The 27965-nt window shown below is 49.2% G+C and overlaps 1 protein-coding gene across 9 annotated transcripts in view; it reads left to right on the forward strand.

The window, feature by feature from the left end:
- Positions 1–27965, forward strand: part of NAV2 (neuron navigator 2) — a 365341-nt gene that overhangs the window by 330141 nt on the left and 7235 nt on the right. For 6 of the 9 annotated variants that reach the window (XM_005869393.2, XM_005869394.2, XM_005869396.2 and 3 more), the window contains 15 exons: positions 2876–2959; positions 3569–3680; positions 4943–5088; positions 7347–7355; positions 7756–7928; positions 13020–13173; positions 14174–14336; positions 15059–15159; positions 17339–17434; positions 19214–19382; positions 22249–22484; positions 24684–24838; positions 25035–25106; positions 26713–26909; positions 27838–27956. In XM_005869393.2, the coding sequence (XP_005869455.1) occupies positions 2876–2959; positions 3569–3680; positions 4943–5088; positions 7347–7355; positions 7756–7928; positions 13020–13173; positions 14174–14336; positions 15059–15159; positions 17339–17434; positions 19214–19382; positions 22249–22484; positions 24684–24838; positions 25035–25106; positions 26713–26909; positions 27838–27956 (1986 nt within the window). The remainder of the gene's footprint in view (positions 1–2875; positions 2960–3568; positions 3681–4942; positions 5089–7346; positions 7356–7755; positions 7929–13019; positions 13174–14173; positions 14337–15058; positions 15160–17338; positions 17435–19213; positions 19383–22248; positions 22485–24683; positions 24839–25034; positions 25107–26712; positions 26910–27837; positions 27957–27965) is intronic. The other 3 variants (XM_005869395.2, XM_005869398.2, XM_014542231.1) reach the window with 1 other exon arrangement.

Genomic DNA, 27965 nt, shown 5'->3' on the forward strand with positions numbered 1-27965 from the left:
GACCATTAATCATCAAAAAAATAGTAATCCTATATAATAAAAGGGTAATATGCAAATTGTCCCCTCAACTGGGAGTTCGACCAGGGGACAGGGCCGGCCCACCAACCACCCAGGGCCCCCTGGGCCGGCCCCACCCCCGATCCCTACCCCCACCCTGATCGGGGGTGGGGCTGGCCGGACCCCACCCGTGCACGAATTCGTGCACCAGGCCTCTAGTTTACTTATAATGAACTTGGGTTCACTCTTCCAATGACCTCATGCTCCACGGGACCTTGCTTTGGGCCACTGGGACTCTGCTCTCTGTTTCAGAGGAGTCAGCGTGAGAGCCCTGACATTACTATTATTCTAAAAGTGTGTGTTGCTCCTCGAAAGGCCAGTGAATCCAGTATTGTTTTAAAGTAAATATTTAGCCTTACCACACACCACCAGGGTGTTTTATTGTCTGCCATCTCTCCCACAGGCCAAGCTATGTTTGTTTTTCTAGGACAAACTACTCAGAGCCACCTTCTCGGGTGTTTTTATACCACTTGTGTTTGTTTTCCCGGGAATGTGAGACGGTGCTGGATGAGAAGGCCGTTGTGGCTCTGAACCAGGCTCGCAACAGCCTCAGACCGTATTTTCATAGTTGCGTTCACGACACAAAGTCGGTCCTTCCGTTCCCCAGCAAAACACAGTCCTCTGGTTCCTCAGAGCAAATGTGGTTTCTTCCTGAGCTTTGCAGAAACACTTTCTCACTGGCAGTCTTCATGGGGTCAGGTTTTGGTTTTTATTGGATAGAAGATATAAATGCCCATGAATAGAATCATGGGTGGCAATCAAACAAAGTTTTGAAATAAATGGAAATTCAGTCATTTAAATGTGAGCTTGCCATTCTTTTGAAATGCATGGATCACACTCATTTTCTTTTTACTAATACATCCATGTCCTGGCCCGCTTCCTTCATCCACTATGTGACTGTCTTAAATTGGCTTTGGTTTTGCCACATTCTCCAGGGCAAACTAAAGTAGATCTCTTTATTTTAAAATGCAAAGGCATTTTCTTGGTTTTTAAAAGAAAGAGCATGTAATCAGAAAGAAACTGGCTAGTCCACTTAGCATTTTTATTACCAGTAGCCCTGCTCCTTGCCAGACCCTATGGCTGTTGGAAAAAAAGACTCAGCTGGTGATCTTAGAGACGATCTTATCTTCCACCATGGTTTTCGCTTGATGAGGTCTGGTGATAGAGGCCTCTGACTCACTCCTCAAATCTCTCCTCCTTAAATTGCAGTGTCCACAGGCCCTCCTCCCAAGCCCAGGGCAATGACTCCTTCCCCACAAAGTTGTATCCAGCTCTTACTCTTCACTGTGTGCATCACCCATCTTTTCTTCTAGAATTTTCCAACATGATCAAGTCTTAACTTCTCCCAAGACTCTCAAGTATCCTCCTCATTCCTCTTGTAACCCTCTGTGTGTCCACCCACCCCTCTCCGAGGACCCTTTCTTGATCTCCCTATTTCTATGTTCTATAGCATTTTTTGTCATTTTCTCATTCCCAGGCCTCTTCCTTTCTCGCTCCCCAGTATCCATTCATTCCTGTGTTTCACACTTCCTTAATAGTTTATAGACCATTTTCACTTACATTGTTTCATTTAATGCTCATAATAACACTGGGAAGAAAATATAGCTCCCATTTTATGGATGAATAAACCGAGGCCAATAGAATTACATGACTTGTCCATTCTTTATTCTTGGTTTTAACAATATTATCAGGATCCTCAGTCAATCAATCAATATATCACCTGCTGCTCTGTGGAAAAAGGAAGAAGGTTTGGTGTTGGAACACAAAGTCGCATCTTCCCCTTGAAGAGGGTTGCGGAGAAGGGGGAAGATAGGAAAACATCACATTTCTCATTTCTAACATACACTTTTTTTTTTAACATTTTAACATCTTTGAAAATTGGATGCATATTTTAATTATAATTGGTAGCATTTTTAAGAATGTCTTAGTAATATAGAAAATAATGATGCAACTGATGCCATTATATTCCTCTAACTGAGGTATATAAGAGTGCAGGGGTCATTTTTCTTTTCTAACATACACTTTTTTTTTAACATTTTAACATCTTTGAAAATTGGATGCATATTTTAATTATAATTGGTAGCATTTTTAAGAATGTCTTAGTAATATAGAAAATAATGATGCAACTGATGCCATTATATTCCTCTAACTGAGGTATATAAGAGTGCAGGGGAGCTCAGGAGAAGGGCATAATTCCCTGGGGGAGCAGGGGAAGGGCTCTCTAACTAAGAAGGTAGCAGATGGGCCTTTCAGTGGCTTTTTATTAACCAGAATTATAACAGGCAAAATATGCCAACCACTTTGACCATTCATTCTATAAACATGCTCAGTGTGAGCCTCTGCAGTGAGCTTGGTGTTTGATGAACAGAAGGTTGTCCTGCTGTGTAGTGGAGACATGAAGCAGCAGTCACAAGAGCATGTGTATTTTTGACTGTGATACTACAGTCCATTGTGCTTTTGAGATTGAGTCTGAGGGAACCAACCCCATCGGGGGTGTCATGACAGCATGAGCTGAGATCTCTTGAGAAGGATATGCAAAACTTAGTTAGCCGGGGAGGCAGCTGTGGGTAGAGCATCCCAGGCAGAGGGCAAAGCATGGATAAAGGCCCTGAAGTGGGAAGAACCATGAGGCGTTTGAGACACAAAAGCTAGAATAACTGTATCCCAAAGGGTACTGGGCAGTGGGGCTCTATAGGCTGAAGAATTGGGCAGGGGATAACTCATGTGGCCCTCTGAGGGTTTCAGTCTGTAAGGCTGGCACTGTTTAGGCACGCTCACCTTATAAGGTAATGTAACAGGGCTGTGTCTCTCCCTCCAGGCTCACCTCGTGGCAGCCTTTGAACAGAGCCTTGGAAACATGACAATCAGGCTCCAGAGTTTGACCATGACGGCTGAGCAGAAGGTAAAGCAGAAAAAATGCTTTTTCCCCTCCCTGCTTGGAGTTAACAACACACCTAAAAATAGTATTCTCTTTCATTCCGGATAATTGTATAGATTTTAGTGTACTTCTTGAATTGTTAAAGAGTAGTCATGTTGAGTGAAAATACGACCTAGATGGAGAGGTGGTACATGTATCAGGGACAGATTGTCATGGTCCTATTCCTGCTGGTTTCATGGCTCAGATATCTACGCTGAAAACTGGCCCAACCTCCTGTTTGAGACAAAGGTTTTTTTAGAACTCCTGTATTCCCTATCACCCTCTGTTGAAACTTGGACTTCAGTTGAACTCTATACAGTGAAGGATTTTTTAATATATTTTTTTATTGATTCCAGAGAGGAAGGGAGGGGAGAAAGAGATAGAAACATCAATGAAGAGAGAGAATTATTGATCGGCTGCCTCCTGCATACACCCCACTGGGGATCGAGCCCACAACCCAGGCATGTGCCCTTGACCGGAATCGAACCCGGGACCCTTCAGTCTGCAGGCCGACATTCTATCCACTGAGCCAAACCAGCTAGGGCTACAGAGAATAATTTTAGAACAACCAGTATTTTTTTCTCTACTCCTCAGGATTCAGAACTGAATGAGTTAAGAAAAACCATTGAGTTGCTAAAGAAACAGAATGCAGCTGCCCAGGCTGCCATTAATGGAGTAATTAACACTCCGGAGCTCAACTGCAAAGGTAGGAACAGAAACACTGCCTGCCTGCCCCTAGGAGCTCTCCCCTAACAGTGAGTGATGCAGCTCCCTACCCGAGGCTGGGTGTCCTGTCCGTGGACAGGTCCTGGGAGGCAGATACTTCATCAGGTGACTTTTGCCCTCTGGGGAGGTAGCTGTTCCACCTCGTCCTCTTCTCTGATGTATCTCAAAAATGGGAGAAAATGTATTTCTGTTGGCAAAGTGTCACAATATTTCATAGCCCTTATCTTCACTAATGCTTTGATGTTTCCATACTGATGTGGGACAACCTGAAATGAGTTCATCTCATGTTTGTCCAGGAAAATATTTCTGAGTGAATTGCTTTGTCTGTGTGTCTCCTAGTTGGAGGGCAATGTGGACGTGAGGATGAATTCCCTCCTGCAGTAATGGCATTAACAGTAATAGGAGAAGTCATAGTGATAGCGAACATTTATGGACCACTCATTGTGTTCTGAGCGTTGTGCTCAGTGCTTCAGTTATGTAATGAATGATCTCATTTTTTTTCCACAACCCTTATGAGTGCTACCCTGGTCCTCTCCATATGGTGCTGATGGGAACACTGTTTCAGAGGCGAGAGGTGATCCTGGAGTAGTTAAAAGCAGAAGTGGGACTAGGCCCGTCTGTCTGACTCTGAAACGGTGCTCTTAAAAACCAGGCTGCAGGTGTAGTTCTGTGCTCATGAGGAAAACTGTCTGCAGACTTTATTTTGGAATCACTGACACTTCAGGCAATGGTATTCCTGGTACCACTGGTGTTTCAGACATCAGGCTTCCTGAGAACTTGATGATAGAGTTGATATGGGAAGGTTAGGAGGAGCTGGCCAGGCAGAGTGGAGGGAAAAGAGCATTCCAGGAAGAGGGAATAACATATGGAAGGTCCCTGAGAGGAAAGGAGGCTAGTGCAGTGACAGAGGAGCGCTAAAAACATAGGTGACTACCGCTGCAATTCACAAACTCATTTCCGTGCCTGTCTAAAGCTTAATAGAGCTGGTGTTGGGGGGATTCTCGCTGAGCCTCCCCATATTTATGTAAAGTGGAGAGAGAGTATGCCCCCGTTCAATTGACCAAACAGTATAGCACCTACCTGCTCAAGGGCCTTAATACTATCCACGAGGAAAAGAAGGTGATGTCTAACAGGAATCACCTAGTGGTCCTCAGGTGTGTGGATTTCGGTGTGAGGTTATTCCCTGGGACAAAGGAATGGGCTCGAGGCAGCAGCTGCTGATATCCCACCTTGGGTCTGCAGGAAATGGTACCTCCCAGTCTGCAGACCTCCGCATCCGCAGGCAGCACTCCTCCGACAGCGTGTCCAGCATCAATAGCGCCACCAGCCACTCCAGCGTGGGCAGCAACATAGAAAGCGATTCAAAGAAAAAGAAGAGAAAGAATTGGGTGAGTGTACATCCAAAGACTCTCATGCACTGACTATCAGAGCCAGTCTCAGAACCCAGGCTTGCTCTTAACTTCAGAACAAAGACTTTTGGGAGTAGATCCAAAGGAGTGGTTTGTGAATAGGTTTCTACTGAAATCAATGTTGTGCTCAGCCAAACACTAGGATTTACGAAATCACCACCACCTTGTAGTCTTTCTGTGTTCATGAGACTTTATGTGAAGTACTCACCTCTCATTTCATATGTGTCATTTCTTCCTCATCACGTGTTGGCCAGAAATCTGCAGGTACTAGCGCAAATTTACTCTTAAGTGCTTTCTTAGTTCCAAAGTATTTTTTGGAGTGTTATCTCTAATTATCCATTGTTAATCATAATCCTTATCTATTTATTTACACAATTCCCCATGGTAGCCTTAAACCACCCTTCTCTTTGAGAAATTTTGACGAAGGCCTGTAAGTGAAAGTTGCATAATGGTGATGTTAGCAGTAAGTGAATGGTTCTGATCTTGGGGTTTATACCTCAAAATGTCAAGTATAATAGAAGAGTCCCCATGCAGTGATTCTCCGTGTTTCCACGATCCCAATGAGCTCCTTGACTGTCTGTACAGAGGCATCTTGAACAGTTTCTCCCATTCTCCTAGGGAAGTCCCACTCCTCTCTCCCGACTAAGTCTTTAGTTCTGCAGTTGAGGCAGCAGAGTTCCGATGGACACTCGCTGCTCCCTGTCTTCAGCCCAAGTTGACCTGACGTTGGCCAGTCCTCAGAGGGCCCCATCTGTCCATGCTGACAGCATCGTGTTTTCACAGTAGCTTTGGTGTCCTCATTCACTCCATACACTTCTCACTCATTTTGTGTCTTCTTGGATGGTTGGCGAGGTCTAGGAATAGAGTAGTTAAAGATTTAATCACTTTGGTTACTGATGACTTGTGCTGCAGCTAAAAGGCTGGTTTAGTGTGACCCTCTCATCATTCTGATGGAATTTTTTTTTAAGTTACTAATGGCTTTTAGTCAACTCATTTGCTAGAGCTAAACAAATAGAAGTAATTCATGTTGCTGTTTCCAATATGCTGTTGAGAAATATGGTCTGATTTGATTTTTCTATGAAAAATCGTGACTACTCATTTTCTTCAGTTTAAGAAATAAAACTTATTTATTTTGCTTTAAAAGTTATTACTCTTGGTTATCATTGCAATTGAGGAGGATGGATAATTTGCATCCTCAGATAATCCCCAAGCTTAACTCTGTCTAAATTTTGTAATCTCCTCTTCCACCTGGCATTTTACCAGAGGTAGAGGCAAAGGTTTAGGTTGATGGCTTATGTGCCAAATCCTTCTGCTTCCATAACTACTCTCTGGAAATATGACCAGAAGTAAGAATAAGAGGGGAATGGGATGTCGATTCGCCCCCAAGCTGGACATATAGTTTGTTATAGATTAAACATTAATGGAAGAAAAATTCCGTTAATTGTTTCAGAATGGCCCATTTCTGAATTTCTCAATGGCCAAGAAAGCCCCCAGACTATGTTTTCAGGAGGAAAGGGGACTTTCTGAAAATGCGATTACCTTTTAAAAGATCTTATTTTGGGGCCTTGAAAATTACATGCTTACCATGGCTCTCAGAGAAAACATTGCACTCTAATTCCTTATGTTCCCAATAGAATTCTCAGATCCACCTCATGGTTTGGAGAATTTGTGATATACCAGCTTCTTTTTTCCAATATGGTTAATAAATTTCTTTAAAATATCCATTTTTAGTAACACAGTGGGATGTCTAATTCCCTGCTTATTATGTTATCTCATGTATGTATAAGGACAGCAGGAGCTCCTAAGTACATATATCAGAGAGATATACAGCCATGTTGGGACCAGTGCAGCAGTATAACTACCCTTTGTTGCTGAGGGTAAAGAAAAAACATGCCCCCCAGAAAAATTAAGGTGTTAGAGAGATGACTGATGAGAGACAAAACGATGATCAGCACAAGAAGGTGGGGGCAGTCATTTCAACCAGACAGAGAAGCTGGAAGAACTCGGATTGTAGGGACTTCCAGACTCGCTATCCTTTTCCTTGCATAATGGAGGAAGGTGCCCCTTATGCTTTGAAAGATTTGTGATCTTACTGGAAACCTCCTCTGTGTGTGGTGTTTATAATTAGCCATGTCGTGTCTGAAAAGTCCAAGGCTTTCCCTGTCACTGGCTTTCTCTGTTAAAAATTGTCTTTTTTCCTTCCCCTTCCCCATTTTTGCTTGCATTTTCTCTGGCAGGTCAATGAGGTAAGCAAGACTGTTAATATCAGATACCAAGCTAACCCATCCATTGATATGACTAACCTCATCCGCATCCGTCACCATGTCTGAGCATCCTGCTTCGTTGCTGTGTAACCTCATCCTCCCGACATCACTTGCTGAGCCAGGCTCTGTCTTGCTGTTGGCATCTAGTCTTGACCTGAGAGTAGGCATGGAATGTTACCCACAGGGCCAGTCCTTCGAGCTGTCCACACCAGATAACTCTTCTTCCCCTAATGCACTGATTGGAGAGAGCTGTTGGGAACCTTTTTCATAGTGGGAGGAAAACGTGGGAGAACTAATTGCTCTTTGGTCTGCATGTCCCCGTTTTGCATAGGCCTGAGTGTTGGCCGCGGCCCCTGCCAGGCTGACGGTCTTGTCTATTCAGTTACGCAGCTCCTTCAAGCAAGCGTTCGGGAAGAAGAAGTCCCCCAAGTCGGCGTCCTCTCATTCAGACATTGAGGAGATGACGGACTCTTCTTTGCCTTCCTCACCAAAGTTACCGCACAACGGCTCCTCGGGTTCCACGCCACTGCTCAGGACCTCCCACTCCAACTCCCTGTAAGTCTGTCCGTCGGAGTCAGATGATGTCTTTGGCCCTTAGGAACCTTCTCAAATAGGAGTGACTGGGAGACTTGCTGTGATACCTCTGCTCCTTGGGATCCTTGATGTCTTGCCTTCATAGGACTATGCATGTCCCTTCAGTGATTTAAGACTGGAGAGGCTGAAAGAGAAAAGGAACAGGTTTTTGTTCTGGTGGCCACATCACTGTGGATAATTACTAGGTTGGCCTTGGGCGAGTTGCTTAACCTCACTTTGTTTCCATTTATTTATCAAATTGGGGTAATAGTTGTCTACTCACCCTAAGGATTGAACAAGATAAATGGATATAAAAGAGCTACAGCCATCTTGCTGTGATGAGGAGATGGTGTTATAAGCATTGGCAGTGTTAGCTGAAGTTCTGGTTCTTGAGGGTGACAAGGCTTAGCGTGATTACCCTTTTCTTCTTGGATCATAATTTGTTGTTGACTCTCAGAGGTCAGCACTCAGAAATTGGAAGTTTAAAAAAATGGAGAGGTTCAGTGGCAGTTCTCTTTACCAAAGATCTCTATTTTGTAAAATGACTCATCACCCTGAACTCCCCTTGTAAGTTTAAAATGAGTGCATTTGTTCAGAGCTCTTTGGGAAAACAGCTGGTTCTGTTAAGTGAGACACGTGTTTGCTCGCTCGGCCTTGGTTTAGGCCAGTGATGGCGAACCTATGACACACGTGTCAGAGGTGACATGCGAACTCATTTTTTTGGTTGATTTTTCTTTGTTAAGTGGCATTTAAATATATAAAATAAATATCAAAAATATAAGTCTTTGTTTTACTATGGTTGCAAATATCAAAAAATTTCTATATGTGACACGGCACCAGAGTTAAGTTAGGGTTTTTCAAAATGCTGACACGCCGAGCTCAAAAGGTTCGCCATCACTGGTTTAGGCACTGTTCCACTTGGTGACTGGTTACATAGAAGGGACCAGTCATCTGCTCTCGCCCAGCCAGCCTCCCATGATTTCCACTGAGCACTCACTGGTCATAGTCCATCTAAAAACATCCTGTGCCCCATCTAAAAGCATAGGCCCAGATGCTAAGGGCAAGAACAGGTCAGGAATGGCATGGGACAGAGCCAGGTGGGAGACCCAGGTATCCCCTTAGAAGGTGGCCCAGCTGGCTTCCTGCAGCAGTGAGAAAGATGCCCCTGCCCCTTGGGGCTGACTTTTGTTAGAGACCCGGTCAGGAGAGAAAGAATTGAATGAAGCTCAGGTCGTCTGCAAGGACAGTTGTCCACAAGATGAGACAGTGCCTCGAATGGCCACTGAGCTGGAGTGAGACACCTTAGTTTCTTCATTGGTGAAAACGGGATTCGTTACATCTACTTCACTGGATTCTTGTGGGGGCCAAGTCAGACACAAGGAGCCTATGGTGGAAACAGGCCTGGGGGTCTGAAAAACAGGGGTTTGGCGAGCGTGGCTGCCACATGATGGGCAGGGAACCAAGGCCACAGAAGTAGGTGGAGCCTCTTGCATGTGAGGCTTTGAAGTTTGCATCTGATTTCATATGATGGGTAGATGTTGGAGAGTTTTAAGCAAGAACGTGAGATCTGAAATAGTGTTTTGCAAAGATCAGTCTCTGCTTTGTGAATAAGGAATATATAGGGGGCAAGAGTGGAGGAAGGGAGATCACCTAAGAGGCTGAGAGTGCACTCCCCCTCGTCCACTTCCTCTCCTGTAAACTCTCCAGTCACCCTCCCCACCGCTAGCCTGTGCCCTTGCTGTGCCCTCTGCTGGTGCACTTTTCCCCAAGAGACTCCTTTCCTGCAGGTGTCTGCTCAGTGTTATCATAAGGCCTTGCCTATGCACCTTGCAAAAAACAACACCCCCACCACCATCCCCTCTCCCCGCTCCCATTTCACTTATTACCATTGCAAATATCACCAACCTGTTATGTACATTCTTCTTGGTTATCTTGCTTTGTCCCCCACCATCCCTCCACCACCACCCAAAAATCTACAGGCTAAGCTCCATGGTTGGTTTTGCAGACATTCAAATATTAGGTGGAATGAATGAGTGACTGATGCTAGTGGGAGTCCTGGGTGGATTTAGGATATATTCTGGAAGAGGAGTTGGAAGCACATGGAGATGTTTGAGATGCCCAGGAGACAGTCACCTGGAGATGTCAACCAGCCGAGAGTTCGCGGAGGTATAGACTCGGGGGATGTAGGCTCATCGCTGGTGTTGAAAGCTGGGAAACTGGAGGGATTCTCCAAGGGGTTGAATGGAGATGGAGAAGAGCAGGACAAGGGCTGAGCTCTGGGTCACTGACATTTGAAGAAGAGAAAGTAGAGCAGCCAGTGAGGTGGGAGGAAACCCAGGAGCAGAGAGAAGAAGCTGTTTGGAAGCAGGAGCACTAACTGGGTCCAGTGCTGCTGGGCGGCCAATAAGATGAAGGAGAGTGGCAGTGATGCCCTCGGCCATGCAGGGCCCCCAGACCATCTGGAGAACTCGCGCTCCAAACCACTTTCCCACAGGGATTGGGCGGGGCAGACTCAGCCCTCCAGCGCTTTCGGACACCCCACAGCATCCATGCACAAGGAGAGGTTTGTTTGTTTTGTTTACTTTTCCAAAGGCAGAGAGCAAATGCTTTCTCCAACCTTGAAGGGTTTGTAAGAATGTGCAAATCTAGACATGACTGGGGGTTCAAAGAAGAAACCAAACGCGGAGGAGTCGGCACTCAGCAAAGGCCCTACCCCGTGGGCGACAGGAATGGCGCTGTGGGAAGGCAGTTTCCCACACTCGAGGCGTTTAGAATTAGGCATGCCAACAGCGGACAAGACAGCGGGAATGTGCTGGAACAACGTGTGGAAAAGATATACATCTGGTAGCTTCAGGAAGTGGTTCCTGATGTGAACAAACTTGTACTGAGTGCCTGCTGGGTGCAGGGAGTGACCCCACGGCGCTAGTGTGAGAAGGAACCGAGGCCGCAGGGCTCCGCCTCGAGCAGTAGGGACAGGGGCCACTCTCGGAGCTGCTGCAGACCTTGTTTTCACCATCATCTCTGTGTTGTAGGCCATCGCTCCGTGTGGCCTTGCAGTGTGTGTTTCTGAGAACCGGCGCGTGTGGAGGGAGCATGGGAGGGCCTTGTGCAGACCTTCTTCACTTTGGTTTGCTGCCCTTTGCAGAATCGTTGGCCGAGCTTCGCAGTTACCCAGGCTCTATATTCCACAGAGTCGGGTGGGTGCTGAGGAATGACTGTGTTTCTTGCTGGGAAAGCTTTCTAGGGAAAAGGTACAGACCATGTGGAGGAGACTGGAGCAGAGTGCCTGGCTGTGGGTACAGGCGGACCAGACTGACCCAGCGTGAACCAAGGCCGACTGCTCTCTGCCGTGAATGGGAGCCTTCGAGATCTGTGCATGGTCTGGCTGAGACCAGTGTCGCAGTGGAGTTGAGTTCAGGCTTTATACTCCATTTGCATCGAAAACTATAGTTCCCCCTGCAAAACTCCCAAACCAAAAAAAAAAAAAAAAAAAAAAAAAAAAAGCATGGCTATAGTTAAGTCTTACTTACAAACCCCAGCTATTCACAGCACAGAGCTTAGGTGGGAAGCGATGGTCTGAATTCTAAAGATATTTTGTCTCTCTAGCCCCATTAGTCCCAAATCTGTTGGCCTTGAGTCTCTCGTAGGGAATAATTATAACATTTTCAGGAGTTCTTTGGAGGTTTCAGTAGATTTAGAAGCGGAGAAGTTTCCTTGGCTGCTGACAACGCTTAAAAATGGGAGGTGGTTTTACTCTCTTTGTATCTCTCCAATCAAAATAGTTCAGGGTCAGGCCAAGAAACCAGTAACAAAAAGATTTGGCTGTTCGGGTGTTAATTTTCCTTCTAGCCTTTCTGCCCCCGAAGTACAGTTATATCTCTTTAACGATTATAAATGGTTTTTCTTTGGCAATTAGCGTTTCCACACCCTCAACCACTCTTACAGGTCAGGTTTTGCTTGGCCCCAGATCCCATCCCTGTGTTTTATGGACGGGCTGCGGGATTGTTTCTGCAGAGACCACATGTTCCCCATGCCTTTCAGAGATAATCAGCTTCAGCTTTGTAACTGTATGAACTTGGGTTGTTTGGTTTTGTTGGGTTTTTTTGTTTGTTTTGTTTTGTTTTTCTTCTTCTGTCCAAAAATGTCAAAGCTTTCTATTCTGGATCGCCCCTCATTCCAAACCCTCTGATCTTTGAAATCAACAGAGCTTGTTTTTAATAGAACCATCTTTTCTAGCATTACAATTCCTCCTGACTTTTATGATCTTCCACTTTGGGATGACTTGCCGGGTATTTGAAGAGCAAACTTAACTAAATCAAATAAGGAGCCCAGCCTAGAAGGACCACCTTTTAAGAAAGAGGGACTCCACAGGGTCCCACCTCCCTTGAAGGGGGTGTAGCTGGGAAAGACAGCCACACTGCTGCATACGTGTCAGATACAGCTTTGACTTCCATGTCACATGGTCCTCTCTGCTCTCTAACCATCTGAGATGCTGCTCTTCCTTGCCAGCAGCTTGTTAAGCAGCATTGGGGGCAGGGGAATGAAAGAACGTTGCTCTCTAGACACATAGCGGGGTGGGTTTTAGTGGCTAAAAAAACTAACTCCATCCACCAGTATCTTTCTGTTTCTTCCTTTTTATGGCAAATAAAAATCACCCCTCAGCTGCCTGATCCTGGAGTATCTAATCTTTAAAACAGACAGTTGACCTCGTTTCTCTGAGTGGGTTTAGATCTCAAGGGCCATGTGGTGTCATTATAGGGGCCCAGCTGTGTACATATTGGCAGGGGTGGGGAGTCAAACTCGCAAGGTTACTACTCCCCTTTGCTGGCTCTGTTTATCCTTAGATTATTGGAATTTTGCTAAAAGAAACACACAAAACCGTTCTGATTGCCAGAGTTCCACAAAGATAAGAAAGTAGAGAAGCCATAAAATCTGTGAATTTCAGGGGCTTTTGGTATTGTAATCTCCAGGAAGCATGGGGCCACTGGTTACGGGCATGGGCCAGGGGTCAGTGGAGGCCAGGAAGGAGGTGAACTCAGGGCACCTTTGTCAGTAACATCCCTCTTTCCCTAGCATTTCGGAGTGCATGGATAGTGAGGCGGAGACGGTCATGCAGCTCCGGAATGAGCTGAGAGACAAAGAGATGAAACTGACGGACATCCGCCTTGAAGCCCTCAGCTCTGCACACCAGCTCGACCAACTCCGGGAGGCCATGAACAGGATGCAGGTGAGCACCCAGGAGCACTGACGGAACCCAAGGCTGTCTGGGAAGGATTGGCAGGTGCCTGCTTCCTGCCACACCCCAAGGCCAAATCAGAATCTGGTGGCAGCCCTCTGCTCTCCTAGTCTCTTTCTCTTTACAGTCAGTCCCTCCCACATATTGCTAAAAAATATCAGAGAACCCTATCCCTCCTTTGTGTGAGACTTCCAGTGGCTCTGCTGTTGCCTTCTGGGTGAGTCACAGTCTCCTTCACCTGGCCTTCAAGGCCTTCTACAGGATCTTGTCACTCTCAACCTCCCACTCATCATCACCAACTCTACTCTTCAGACTCTTCTCACCAGCCAGAGAGAGCCAGTCTCTGCCCGCTTTGCATGCCAGGAAGTTCTGTGTTATGGTGTCCCTCCACCGGGATATCTTTCTGCACAATCACATGGACCCTTCCCTTAAGGCTCAGCCTGAGGCCTCTTCCTCTGCAAAGCCTTTCCAGGTCCTGTAGGTCTGTTCTTACAACCCTCTCATCTTCTGCCGCAGGTTGAAGGCATTTGTGTCTTCTGAGCTATTCTTTTTTGCATCCCTTTTTCTGGGACTGCTTAGCACATAATAGGTTCTTTATAAATATTCATAGAATGAAAGATCTCTGCGGGTTCTTCTAAATGGGACACACACACACACACACACCCCGCCACCCCGGAGAGCAAGTCTGTCAAACCTAGAATTGCTCAAACTTAGATAGGACTCCTTTTCACTTACCACTCAGACTTTGGGAAACATTTCTGAGGCCTTTCAAAGGCCAGCTCTCTGAAAGGGTGGACCCTGCCCTGCCCACAGGTCTGTGTATGCAGCAAAGGCAGCAAACACTGCAGAATCTCTCTGATGGTGTAACTGACTCTGCCTAGGCTGGGCTACCCACTGAATCCCTGCAGGGGACTTCCAAACCCCTCCTCCAGAAAGGGCTTGCTCGCGTTCTCTCCACCCAGTCAATGAGCTTCTCTTTTACGCTTTGCAGAGTGAAATAGAGAAGCTGAAAGCTGAGAATGACCGGCTAAAGTCAGAGTCTCAAGGCAGCGGCTGCAGCCGGGCGCCCTCCCAGGTGTCCCTCTCGGCCTCCCCGAGGCAGTCCATGGGCCTCTCCCAGCACAGCCTGAACCTCACTGAGTCAACCAGCCTGGGTGAGTGGGTCACAGGGCTGGGGCAGGACAGGCCTGCAGCTGGCACCCAGTCTCTAAGCCAGAGCCCCAAGATAAGCAGCTCAACAGATCAAATGGGGAGGCAGCAGGCGTGTGTGCACTCGGGGTGTGTGTGTGTCTAGGCGTGCGTCTGCTACCAACATGAGCCCAACCGTTAGACTGCTGTCATGCTTTGCTCCGGCACCTCAAGTGCTCCAAGCCATGAGCTTGGCTCCCCCCTGCCCACCATGCTGACTTCTGTTTGATCCATTTTAAGAGGCTGACCTGCGAGTTGAACGCTGCATACAAACCCCACGTCAGCAGCGCCCACTTGGGGCATGGCTTGGTCTCTGATCTTCCGGCCTTCGGGCTGGATTCCAGGCTGGCGCAGTAATTATTGAACATGGTCTGGGTTTTCTCTGTAAGCATACGGAGGCTGACGCTTTGATTTCTTATCCATGACGCTGCTGTTGCTCTTTTGGTTGAGTCTCCCTCGCACTTCCATTTGGCAAGGTACATCGTCAGCCCGCTGATTCCTTGGTTGGTCCACCGTTGGTTTCTGTGGTTGCATTCTCATTGCGCCCCCTCCCCTCCTCACCACCCCTACATCCCCCACACCCCGACACCTGGTTTGTCCCGCTGCTGTGCCGACAGGCAGCGGGGGTGTCGGGAGGCCGGCTTTGCTGCCCCATGTGCCTAAGGCTGTTGATGTTTTCCATTCGCAGACATGTTGCTGGATGACACTGGTGAATGCTCGGCTCGGAAGGAAGGAGGCAGGCATGTTAAGATAGTTGTCAGCTTTCAGGAGGAAATGAAGTGGAAGGAGGTTAGTTGGATCCCTTTCCCCGCTCTGCCTGCCTTTCCCCAGGTAGCACTACCTAGCTTAGCAATTTCTTCATCAAACCCTGTGACCTCAGCACCTAAGGGGATTTGGAAACACTAATGCTTTCCTTAACTAACCAGAATCCCAGCAGCATATTGACACAATTGAAGTGAGAGAATAGCCCTGCCCTCTCTCGTTTGGAAAGTCTAATAAAGAGTGGTCCCACCTTCACTTTCACGCAACTCACTAAACACTAACATCACTCAGCAATGGCTTTTCTGGATGTAATATGTCTTCAAAGCAGGGCAAAGGCCGCTAAGCACACTTAGCCCAGAAGGCACAGAAGTAAGCTGACTGAGAGCACCAGGTTTATGCAGTGGAGTAGACACCGAGGGACGCAGGGGGCGAGTGCAGGGAGCACACAGGTGGCTGAGAGTGAAGGGTGGGACGTCCTGACTCACCAAGGCTGGGATGTGGAATCTGAGTTTTCTGAGTACTTTCGTTCTCTTCCAGCGTCTCAGGAGGCCATGTCCCCAGCAGGGACTATTCTGGGGTAGAAGTGGGGTTGAACATCAATGTTGGTTTTTAGCCAGACTAATCATTCACAGGCCTGTGACAGTGAGTCAGAGACCCCAAGGAAGGTCAGCTCTTTTCCCCCTCGCTCCACAGCCCATTTCAACTTGGGCTTCGGCTGAAAAAGAAGGGAAGATATCGTAAAGCACCCATTGATTAAATCCAAGTCATGCTGTGAATGACCATCTCACAGATAAGTGGGCCGAGGCTGCATGAGTCACTAAGTCCCCTTCAGTTTTTTTGTTTGTTAGTTCTTAGCATTCCAGCCAACGTGTCCCTTGTAGTCTCTGAGAGCTGGGGAACCTGTAGTTCCCACCCAAGCAAAGCGTCTGCAGCCAGACCTGCCTTAGCCAGGGGTTCCACTTGGTGCTGGCTCTCTAGTCTCAGGGAATTTGAGGGCCGCCAGCGGCTCTCACATCATTTCAGCCCAGAAAGCTCCAATAGCGAACTCCAGTTTCAGAGCCTCGCTGGTGGAGTGATGGACTGCCAAGGGGGGAGTTCATTCTTAGAATACATGCAGGTGATAGCTGCGAATGTGTTGTATTCTAGTGATTACCAGCATGAACAGATAGATTTTATGTTTTATAAAAGTTTGTGAGTCACTTTAAAAAATTGTATGGCTCTGGATCAGCGCAGAAGCCAGATGAGGTTGGTTGACCAGATGTAATTAGCTCCATTTAATAATTGAGAATCCTGAGGCCCAAGCATCACTTACTGAAGGTTACAAAGCAAGCGATGGGGCCAGGTCATCTCGCTGCAGACTGGTGCTCTGTTCTCTGCTGATTGTGCTTAACTGCCAGATACACCCGTCCCTGCCCCCTGCCACTCACCTAATTCTACATCCTTATGAGCATGTCAGATATTTTTAAACCCAACAGAATGAAATGTTCTATTAGCTTCTTTGTAATCAGTATAATTACTTAGCCTCCACTATGCAGAGCCCTGTGGGCAGAGATTATTTTTCTATAATTTCCCAGAGTTTTATTAAAGTTTTCTCAATTGAGTATGTTTTCACTTTTAATTAAAAGAAAAGCAATGCACATTATTTAAGAAACAAAAAAGAAAAAATAGAAACATAGTCTATCCTGAGGGAGTTTAAGAGCTAGCAAGACAACAAACTTAATTTACAAATGAGACAGAAATACCTAAAAATAAACAATACAGACTATGCCATTATATAAGTTGTATACAGAATCATTAAAGTAATGTGAGCTCTGAGCCTGGTAAATCAATCATTGAAAACTTCCTGGAAGAGGTGAGTTTATCATCAATGTTTGGGAAAGGAAAAATGGCAGACAGGAGAGGGGAGAGCATGCCAAGCAAGGGATGTGACCTGCGTACTGGACAAGGTTTGCATTCAGTAGAAGGTTCTAGATTCCAGAAAGGAGAGCCTCCCTTCCTGCCCCACAGATTGCATTTTTAGCAATAGCGCAGGGGAAGGTGTTAAGACTATTGCATTCAGTCTAAATTATACTTGATATTAAAACAAATAGGACTGGTATTCCCCTCGCAGACCTTTGGTGGAGCTCTGGGACAGTCTGGGTCCTTGCTAACCCGTGTCAGAAAAGGTCCACCTGTTTTTCACCTGCATACATTTTCTTACCCTTAGGATTCCAGGCCACACATCTTTCTTATTGGCTGCATTGGAGTGAGTGGCAAGACGAAGTGGGATGTGCTCGATGGGGTGGTTAGACGGCTGTTCAAAGTAAGTGTTTCAAGGAGACAGACGGCTATGACAGTCTGCCTGAAGCGGGGCCTGGGCTTAGGGAGGGAAGGATGGTTCATGTCCTGAACCCGGCCATTTCTCAGGCCTGTCCCCTCTCCCACATCCTTATGTTGCTGGGACTTGTCCCCTGGCACTCAAATGATCAGAAGGAAGATGGTAAGTATAGACTGCTGACGTGTCAGACTGTTCCAACGGCCCTTGGCCGTCACTGGTGAGCCAGGGGGTCATTTCTCCAGCAGTGAGCAATTGTTTGAACCCCTGATAGGGAGCTGCTCATGTCCAAATCTACCTTCACCTTAGACTCGTCCAATTGCATCTGCTTTGGAGTGTGTGTTCATTGGCTGTGGCTAAGACATCAGATTTCCATTCTTTATTTCCGGCGATTTGATCGATTTGCCCACGTCCTTGCCAACACTTCATTCTGTGATTAGTGCTACACGGACATTAACATCTGGTCAATGGCCAGTGTCAAGGATGTTGGCATAGTTATTTTTGTAATTATTCCAATCACATCATTGGAGTGGGTTTTACCACAGGAGAAATGAGCAAAGAGTACTGAAGTGAGCCTTGAAATTCAGTGTGGTTTGAAGGAAGCTTTCAGCACACTTCTTTCTATTGTCCTGAAGCAAGTCAACAGCCATAAGTGTTCATTAGTCATATCCCCTGGGAAGCACTAATGACCCACGTTTTCTGTGCCTGAGACCCTACCAAGCACTTTCCTTACATCACCCTGATTTATTTTCAGGCCTGTAAGAAGCTTCTATTATTTTCCCATTTAAAGGCGAAGAAGGGTGCTCGCTTCGGCAGCACATATACTAAAGACGAAGAAGGTTGGGCTCAGGTTGGGTCACTTGCCCAAAGTCATGGATCTAAAACCAGATTCTGTTGGTCCAGTTGAGTTGGCCTTGCTTCTGACTTAACTAGTCCACTCTGGCCTCTTTCTAGCATCTAGACTCAGGTGACTTCACACAGAGGAAACTGTTCTTTGACCAAAGATTGCTCATCATCTTCACAGGCCAGTCCATAGAAATGTGAGTAGGCAAGTGTTCAAGGCCAAGGGCAGCCCAATCATGTTATCTGGGCCACAACCTTATCTCTGATGATGGGCAGTCAGACATCCTTGGATTAGAAAGACACCACATTGGGCTGAGAAGAACGTGTGGGGTGTCACATGTGAGGAAAGCGACCATTGAAAGTAGAGGTCTGTTACTGGGCTTCCACCTTGGCCATCGTCTGGCCATCTCAGAGCCCGCAGCCCATGGCTCTTCGTTCCAAGTTCATGGACCTAAATTAAACCTTTGGGTCACTCACCTAAGAGGGAATTCTCCCAATGAAGGACACATTTTCCTGTTTAAAGCTCTAGGAGCTGCTTTTTTTCTAGCAGCCCTGGGTTCTGCTCCCTTTGTCATCAGTATGGCCTTTGCTCTGAACCAAAAGGAGGGGCTGGTGGAGAGATTTCTTGTCAGAAATTTCCCAGCACCATTCACAGGTCTCGATGCCTTTGAGACTTGAGCTCAGGAAAAGCAGCCTGACTTTTCCGTGCTCGGTTGACCCAGACTAAACGTTCACAGTGCCCGTGACAGTGAGGCACCGACGCCGTAGAACGTGAGCCCTTCTGCCCTCGCTCCACAGCCCATTTCAACTCAGGCTTCAGCTGAGAAAGAAGAGCAGATGATTGTAAATCACCCAATGAAAACATGAATCATGGGCAGATTTTTAGCCACATCTTTGATGGAGTCTTTGTTTTACTTTTTCCAGGAATACATCATTCACGTCGACCCAGTGAGTCAGCTCGGGCTGAATTCGGACAGTGTGCTGGGCTACAGTATCGGGGAAGTCAAGCGCAGCAACACCTCCGAGACCCCCGAGCTGCTGCCCTGTGGCTACCTGGTGGGAGAGAACACCACCATCTCCGTGACCGTCAAAGGTAACTCCCCGGATGCAGAGGCCGGGGCTTTCAGGAACTGCATGTGTGTCTCTTCATTTTGTGACTTGGCTCGGCATACTGTGGCCACAATGTTGTTTGTGCATATGGATGTGGGTTGTTGTGTTTTTTCTCCCTTTGACCACAGTTATTCTTACCTAAGCAAGTTAAACCGTCCTTAGCTTTTTCAACCACCATCGGAAACAAATAATTTTAGTTGACTGCTAAAATTATAGAACAAACGTTCCCATTAGCCTGATGACTCTGAGATGATGGAATCTTAATAACCTTGTGGAAATGGGGCTCCACCAACGCCAAGGAATTACTCTTGCCAGCAAGCCTTGGATGGGGTCCCATCCTACAGATGGGGAAGCCACGCATTGCTGTAGGCTAGAGAGGACTCGCTCTGGGCACCCTGAGCCCACGCACGGTGCTGCCGGGGCTTCCGATGGCCTCATCACCCAGAGATGTTGAGCCCCAAGCCAAAGAGTGTTCCATGGAACTCCAGGCCCACAGAGTATTTGCGGGGAGGAGAGGGAATTTCGTGGCCAAATAACTCTGGGAAACTGCATCATTATCCCCGTCTGGATTTGGGGGGCAGGGGGGCAGGGAACGGGAGTGTCCTGGTACACTCAAGGCTCTATCCTTTCATGTCCTATCTCTGGGCATTCACAAGGCTGTTTAATCCAGGCTGACACAAATGTATCTGACTGCAAAACCCCTTTTTCTTATACTTGATGAACCACCTAAAAGAATAGACCAATCAACACAGTACTAAGTGCAACCTCCAGGTTGTCCTCTTTCTTGCTTCCCTCGAGGGCACTGACCTTGCCTGTAGTTTAACAGTGCAGTTTCGGGAGTGTTTGGTGCAAGTTTTGTTTCCCGATCGGTAGGTTTTCCTAAGGTACCCCGGCATTCCTTATCCTAGACCTGGGAACGCAGACCTGGTCCTGCTGGTGACAAGCAGTGAGGCACTGCTTGAACCTCACAGGCAGCCTCACCTTGCTGGCGAGTGGAATCCCACAGTCGGGGCTTGGGCTGCTAGTGACAGAGACATACTCAAACCAGCTTTAGCAAAAACGGAAACGTAAAGGCCCTTTACCTGGAAAACCCAGGACATGATTCCCACACAGCTGGGTTCCGGTGTTCCCACAGTGCACCAGGACCATGCTGCCTCAGTTTCTTGTATTTTTTTTAAAATACATTTTATTGATTTTTTTACAGAGAGTAAGGGAGAAGGACAGAGAGTTAGAAACATCAATGAGAGAGAAACATCGATCAGCTGCCTCCTGCACACCTCCTACTGGGGATGTGCCCGCAACCAAGGTACATGCCCTTGACCGGAATCGAACCTGGGACCCTTCAGTCTGCAGGCTGACGCTCTATCCACTGAGCCAAACCGGTTAGGGCAGTTTCTTGTATTTTTTGAGCTCTCTGCACATAGCATGGCCCCCATGGCCCTGATTCATTTTTCTAACTTAGAAACCTAGAAGAAAGCGGTTGTCTTTTTGGAATAGTGAGACGGAAAATTCTTAGGGGTGGTTCTGCCCCACCGTGCGTCAGACACTCATCACTGAATCCGTCCTTGTGACCGGGAGAGGCTTTGGTTCAGCTTAGTCATAAGCCCACACCTGTGTGGGTGCAGGGACTGGGCAAGCCATACTTAAACCATCTTACTGAGCTCCCCATAAGAGGAAAGAGTTCTATAGGAGAAGTTACACCAGGCACACCAGAACACCTTCCACTACACACAGAACAGCTGCCCCTACACACAGAACAGCCCCCGCTACACACACAACAGCCCCCACTACACACACAACAGCCCCCACTATACACACAACAGCCTCCACTACAACACACAGAACCCCCGCTACACACACAACAGCCCCCACTATACACAGAACAGCCCCCACTATACACAGAACAGCCCCCGCTACACACACAACAGCCCCCACTATACACAGAACAGCCCCCGCTATACACAGAACAGCCCCCGCTACACACAGAACAGCCCCCGCTACACACAGAACAGCCCCCGCTACACACAGAACAGCCCCCGCTACACACAGAACAGCCCCCGCTACACACAGAACAGCCCCCGCTACACACAGAACAGCCCCCGCTACACACAGAACAGCCCCCGCTACACACAGAACAGCCCCCGCTACACACAGAACAGCCCCCGCTACACACAGAACAGCCCCCGCTACACACAGAACAGCCCCCGCTACACACAGAACAGCCCCCGCTACACACACAACAGCCCCCACTATACACAGAACAGCCCCCACTATACACTGGAACAGCCCCCCCTATACACAGAACAGCCCCCACTATACACTGGAACAGCCCCAACTACACACCGGAACAGCCCCCACTACACCCGGAACAGCCAGGGTTCACATCCCCCAATCAGATGGTCCTACTTTGCATTTGCTTGTTTTTAAGATAAAACTGTTGTTACCTTCATGGTGCATCTGAGTGTGGGAAGCAGTGGCGCCTGGCACTCAGGAGAGAGCAGGGTGAGGAAGGAACCCGAAGGTGCTGGCAGACACGGGAGGCAAAGGTTTGGGCAAACGCCATCGGTTGGCAAATCCAGACAGACAAGCCGAGCCCAGAGTCTTAGGGATTCTGCAGAGAACAGACGAAGGCCAGGGGCCCAGGTCTGAAAGGTGAGCGAAAGTCAGCCAAGCCAGGGCCAGAGCCCGCGCCCAGGCTGCTCCTGAGCAGGAAGCGGTGGCAGTTTGCACCAGGGCCTCGGTGAGTAGGCTGCCCAGGAAAGGGGTGGCCTCCGGTCATGGCAGGCCCAGCTGGGCAAGCACAGAGCTCCCCTTTCTGCAGGACTTGAGACACTTCCTCTCCCACACAGGGCTCGCGGAGAACAGCCTGGACTCGCTGGCGTTCGAGTCCCTGATCCCCAAGCCCATCCTGCAGCGCTACGTCTCCCTGCTGGTGGAGCACCGGCGCATCATTCTCTCCGGCCCCAGCGGCACCGGGAAGACCTACCTGGCCAACCGGCTGTCCGAGTACCTGGTGCTTCGGGAGGGACGAGAGCTGACAGACGGGGTCATCGCCACCTTCAACGTGGACCACAAGTCCAGCAAGGTGAGGAGAGCTTTCGGAGGCTGCTGCCCAGCCAGGGCTCACCTTTGGGCCCTTTCAGAACTGTTGATGTCACCCCACCCTGATGGGAAAGCAGCATTTTCTATACACTCACTGTGGTGGTTATGAGAGCCCAGTGAAGGTCAGGATGGGGCTAGCAGGAAGTAAGGCTTTGACCCAAAACTTCCCACTAAATTTCACCTGTACGTCGATCTAATTCATTTCTTGCTTCCCCACTGTGAGCTTCATGTTCAATGCTAATAGTTCCTTAAGTCCACTTCAGTTTACCAAGAATTTATCATGTGCCTGGTGATGCTATTGTTTCTCCAAAACGAAACCCTTTTTGGAAAAAGAATGATAGTTCATATTGACAGACTGCCCCATGACCGCAAGCTGGCCGCCTCACAGCTCACAGCTATTCACCATGAAGGGACCAGTTGCTGCTATCCCCACTTCACAGAGGAGGAAACTGAGGCCTGAGGCAGATGGTCATGTGTCTGAGGTCACTCAGGCGGTACTGAGAAGTGGACTGGAGCGCAAGTCAAAGCCTTGGACTCCAGAGCCAGCAAATAGGCTTGGCCCTGCCTCACAGGGAGCAATGGAGACACTGGACGGTCTGACCTAGTCCCAGCCGCGGGTTGGGAAGGGGTTTCTCACACTTGTTTGCTATTTTCGCAGTGGAGTTAATGATAGTTCCCTCTGGCTGGCCCTCTGCAAAGGGGCCAGAGTCCAAGGTGAACTGGAAAGGACTCTTCCACCTTAGGAATCACCTGGCATCCCTGCCAATGGGGCTTCCTCACCTTTATTCCCTGGTGCCCTGTTCCAATAGGTTGCGTGGGCCGGGAACCTGGGCCATTCACAGGTTTCCAGGTGACTTGGATGTGGGGACAGGACTAGAGAGAAGTGGTTCGAGCCCCCGAGTCGAGTGCTTCAGTGAGCTGAGGGGGGCATTCTCTCCAGGACCAGTGAATGAAGGACCCCTGGCTGGGCACCTCGTGCAGAAGGCATCTTACCCTTTGTAACCCAAAGGCCTGAGTAGGGGTGGGAGGCCCAGGAGCCCTGTCATTTTAAGGCTCAGGCCAAGAACCCAGAGGGAAAGGAGCTCAAAGAAGGAAAAATTACTAGTAACTCAAAAAGTTGGGCTGAAGCCGCATTGTTACTTATGAGGGAGACGTGGGCATGTATGTGTTCGTAGGAGGCGGCGGCTAGCATGCCGGAGTGTCGGGTGTGAGGAGCACACTGAACAGGCACCGAGTCTGAATCCAGCCCGCTGCTTGCCCTCTCTGCAATCTCAGGGCAGTCACCTGACTTGGGTGTGCCTCAGTTTCCCTCTCTGTAAACGGGAGCTATGCATAGTACCCACCCCAGAGGTTGTAGGCTACAGCAGTTCGGCTGTGTGAGGCCCTCAGAGCTGTGCCCGGCTCTAGGTCATGCCAGCATGATGGTGACATCACCAGGCAGTCATCCTGGGTTCTCTGGCCGGTCCTTAACTCGTCATTTCAGCCCTTTCCCCTTCTGCACCATTATTCTCTTCCTTTTTAAAACACAGGCCTTCCCCAGCCACACTGAGCTGTGTTCTGGCCCCAGCTCCAGCCAATCCCCCAGCCGTTCTTCACAGTTCAATTCAGATCTCACCCTTTCACCCAGACCTCCCAAGGCCCCTGTGCATGCAGACCCACCTCCCCCTGCACTGTTGGATGTCTGTCTGCCACAGCGCTTCTCAGCGGCACTTAGGGGGATGCTGTGTGATATTATTCATGGAGGGCTTCTGCATACACGGCCCTTAGGCAGGCGCCGTGGAAGAGCACCTTATACGGAACGTATGCAGCTTACACAGAGGTGTGTAAGGCACCTCTGGAGCCCTTTGGAGCTTCCTGGGAGGTTGGCACAATAAGAACTATCCAAGAAAAATGGCGACACATATAGAGAAGTGGTAGAGCAAGGATACAGAACCGGGCCTGGGCACCTCCACACTGCTGTGCTCTGGCCCTCGGCTGAAGGAGTTCTGTTACCTACTGAAAGCCAGAAGGCAGGACGCAGGCCTTCCCCACCCTGTCCTCCCTGCATCACTGAAGTGGACCCCTGCAGCAGGCAGGCATGCTGCCCATGGAGGGCCTGCCCCTTGCGTTGGCCTGGGCGACGTGCAGGCTCTGAGCATGTGCTCTTCATCAGCTGCATCCCGTCCTTCCCTGGCCCATGCAGGAATTGCGCCAGTACCTGTCCAACCTTGCCGACCAGTGCGCCAGTGAGAACAACGCTGCGGACATGCCTCTCGTCATCATCCTGGACAACCTGCACCATGTCAGCTCCCTGGGCGAGATCTTCAATGGGCTGCTCAGCTGCAAGGACCACAGATGGTAAAGGCCAGCTCCGGGCCCTGGTCCCAGGAGAACGGCCACAGGGGAGGTGTGCTGCACAGACCTGTGCCCATGCACGGCTGGGGTCAGCGTGGGGGGCCAGGAGGCAGCCAGCCAGCTGCCTGGACGGACCCTGTAGGCCCGTCTGGAGCTGGGCTTGCCTCACAAAGTCCTCTTTCCTCTGTGTCCCCCACAGCCCTTACATAATCGGCACAATGAACCAGGCTACCTCTTCCACTCCCAACCTGCAGCTCCATCACAACTTCAGGTAAGGTGTCACCCTCTGAGTACCAGTTCTGTGCCAGGCATCGTGTGGAGCATTTTTCCCAGCTTCACTCTTCATTCTCACAATAGCCCCACGTAGTTACATTTCGCATTCACAGCTTGCAAATGGGGAGACTGAGGCTGGGAGAATTAGATGACTCGTGTGAGGTCACTAAGTCCTGGGGTAGCAGAGACAGGGAGGCAGCTCCGGGCAGGGGCAGTAGGCCATTCGCCTCCCCGGCACATCAGGGGCACGTCTCTCGGGGGCCCAGGTAAACATGAGCAATGAAGGCCCTTGCTTTGTCCCCAAGAGCTGTCTAGGGGTCTGTGGGCCTTTGCCTCCAGCTGCCATGTGTCCTCTGCCCCAGCACCACGCGGGGCTCCCTGCTGGGTGTGGGAAGAGCTGCTGCACTGTCGTGCCTGGGTGGGTTGCCACTTGCCTTGTGGTGCCATCGCTAAACGCCCTTTGCCCCACTTTGACCCCTTGGTGACCCCAGTGCTCCTCGCCTCCTGCTGGCCCTTAGATGAGGATGAGAATCGTGTCCTGGGATGGCACCCTCGCCCATTCTCACTGGCCACTCTGCAGGCATCCCTGAGGGAGATCTCTGGGAAGTGGGCCTCAATTGTCATTCCCTGGGAAATGTGACCTCCTCCAGGCCCCTGAGATCGTGGCTCCCCTCCGCATCCAGGCTGTCCCCGTCTTGTCCACGCTTTCTCCTAAAGATGCTTCAAGTCCTTCCTCCTCCTCCTTCCCCCGCCACTGCCACGTCACGTCACCTCCCTGGGCACTACTGCCTGCAGAGTGGCCTCATCCTTCGTGCCAGTGGCAGCTGGCATGAGTGTCCTAGTATTCAAATCTGACCATAAACCCTCCCCCCTGAAGTGCTTTAGTGGTTCCTCAACGCCTCCAGAATGCATCCAGGTTCCTTGGGTTGGCAGGTCAAGTCTAAAGTCTGGTTACATGGCCTCTGGCAGTTTCCCCAAACACCCACCCCTTTTCCCATGTCTCTGCAAATGCTTCAGCGAGCTTTCCACCTGCCACCCCACCCCCTGCTCCTGCCTTTGCTTATGTGGCTGCTCCATCCATTCTTCCAGTCCCAGCCCAGACAGCCCCTCCTCCGAGGAGCCTTCCCTGATTCCCTGGGCTTCATCATGCCTCAGTTCCTCTGTTTGCTTATCTGCTTCCTCGACAAGACTGTGAGCTCCTGGGAACAGGGACGAATGTGTCTCAGTCATTGTTACAGCTCTATGGCCCAGCACAGGGCCTGACACAAGCACGAGAGGCAGCAGACTCGGTGGTTAGAGCTCAGACTTTGGAGCTGCACTGTCTTGGTTCTAAACTTAGCTCTTCTATTAACTTGCTTCTTTGATCTTGGACATGACCTCTCTGCGCCTTCACATTTCCATCTGTGAAATGGGGATGGCGATAATATCTGTGTCATGGGGTTGCTGTGAGGAAAGGTGAGTTAATATACATGCAGTATTTGCACAGGGAGTCCTACTTCAGTGTCAGCATACACACCATCTGTCTAGTTCTCGTGCGCGTTGAGTCTTGAGGTTAGCCCTCGTTTCTTCACTGTCATAATCATTGAAAACCTGATGTCCCCCAGGTGGGTGCTTTGTGCCAACCACACGGAGCCCGTGAAGGGTTTCCTTGGCCGGTTCCTGAGGCGGAAGCTCATGGAGACGGAGATCAGTGGGCGGGTGCGGAATGTGGAGCTGGTGAAAATCATCGACTGGATTCCCAAGGTCTGGCATCACCTCAACCGCTTCCTGGAGGCTCACAGCTCCTCAGACGTCACCATAGGTAGGTGGGCAGCCAGGCGAGAACGGTGGGTGGGCTGGCTCAGGGCGGCGCTGAGCTCGGCTCCTCGGAGACTGTCCGGGGGCCCTGACCAGGGCAGCACCCTGCAGGCCCAAGTCAGCTGGACTCTGTTCTGTTCATGTGGACAGAGAAGGAGGCAGAGGGGACAGTCCCAGCCCAAGGCAGACCCCCGACTGCCTCGCCCACGTCCCTTGCTGTGTCTCTGCCCCTCTTGCCTTGCCCAATGCCCTGGGGCTGATCAGCAGCAAGAGATGGTCCAGCCTGGGCCGATGTGGAAACTGCCAGCTCAGTGAAGTGCCCAACCCCGAAGGCTCTGCTTTAAAAATAAAGTAAAACGTTACCAACATTCCTGGAGCTTACGAATTTAGAACAGAGGGAAAAAGGTCATTGATCATCCCACCCTCCTGACATGATTATTTTAATTTGAGCTGATTTTTTGCCCTTGTCCACACATAGATATTTTACTTAGTTGCCATCAGAGTATACCTACAGCACGTTCATTTCTTTTTCACCTCACATTGTCTCGTACGCATCCTGAGTTGCTGCTCCAGTTTTATAATTATTTTTAAAGGCTGGAAAAGACTCACGTGCGGGTACGCCATCATTCGCGGCACCGTTTCTGTTTTCTTGGACATTTAGTGTGTTTGCATTTTCAAAGGTCAGAACTAATAATACCACGAGGAACATCTTTCTCCATAAAGCCTTTCCTCTCTTTTGGGTGATTTCCTGGGGCAGAGAGATCCTGGGGGTCGGGAGGAGGGGTGTTGTAGAGCCCACGTGTCCTGCTCTGTGCCCGCCACCGGCAGGTGGAATTTCTGCTGTCACTCAGAAATTGGGAGGGATGCTTGGATCGTGGCTTCTCCTGGCTTCTCCCCAACTCCGCTCTGATGGATTTTCGTTTGATCCCCAGGCCCCCGGCTCTTCCTGTCATGCCCCATCGACGTGGATGGCTCCAGGGTGTGGTTCACCGACTTGTGGAACTACTCAATTATCCCCTATCTTCTGGAAGCCGTCAGGGAAGGACTCCAGGTGAGACAC

The sequence above is a fragment of the Myotis brandtii genome, unplaced genomic scaffold (genome assembly GCF_000412655.1).
Source record: "Myotis brandtii unplaced genomic scaffold, ASM41265v1 scaffold293, whole genome shotgun sequence".
Taxonomy (NCBI): domain Eukaryota; kingdom Metazoa; phylum Chordata; class Mammalia; order Chiroptera; family Vespertilionidae; genus Myotis; species Myotis brandtii.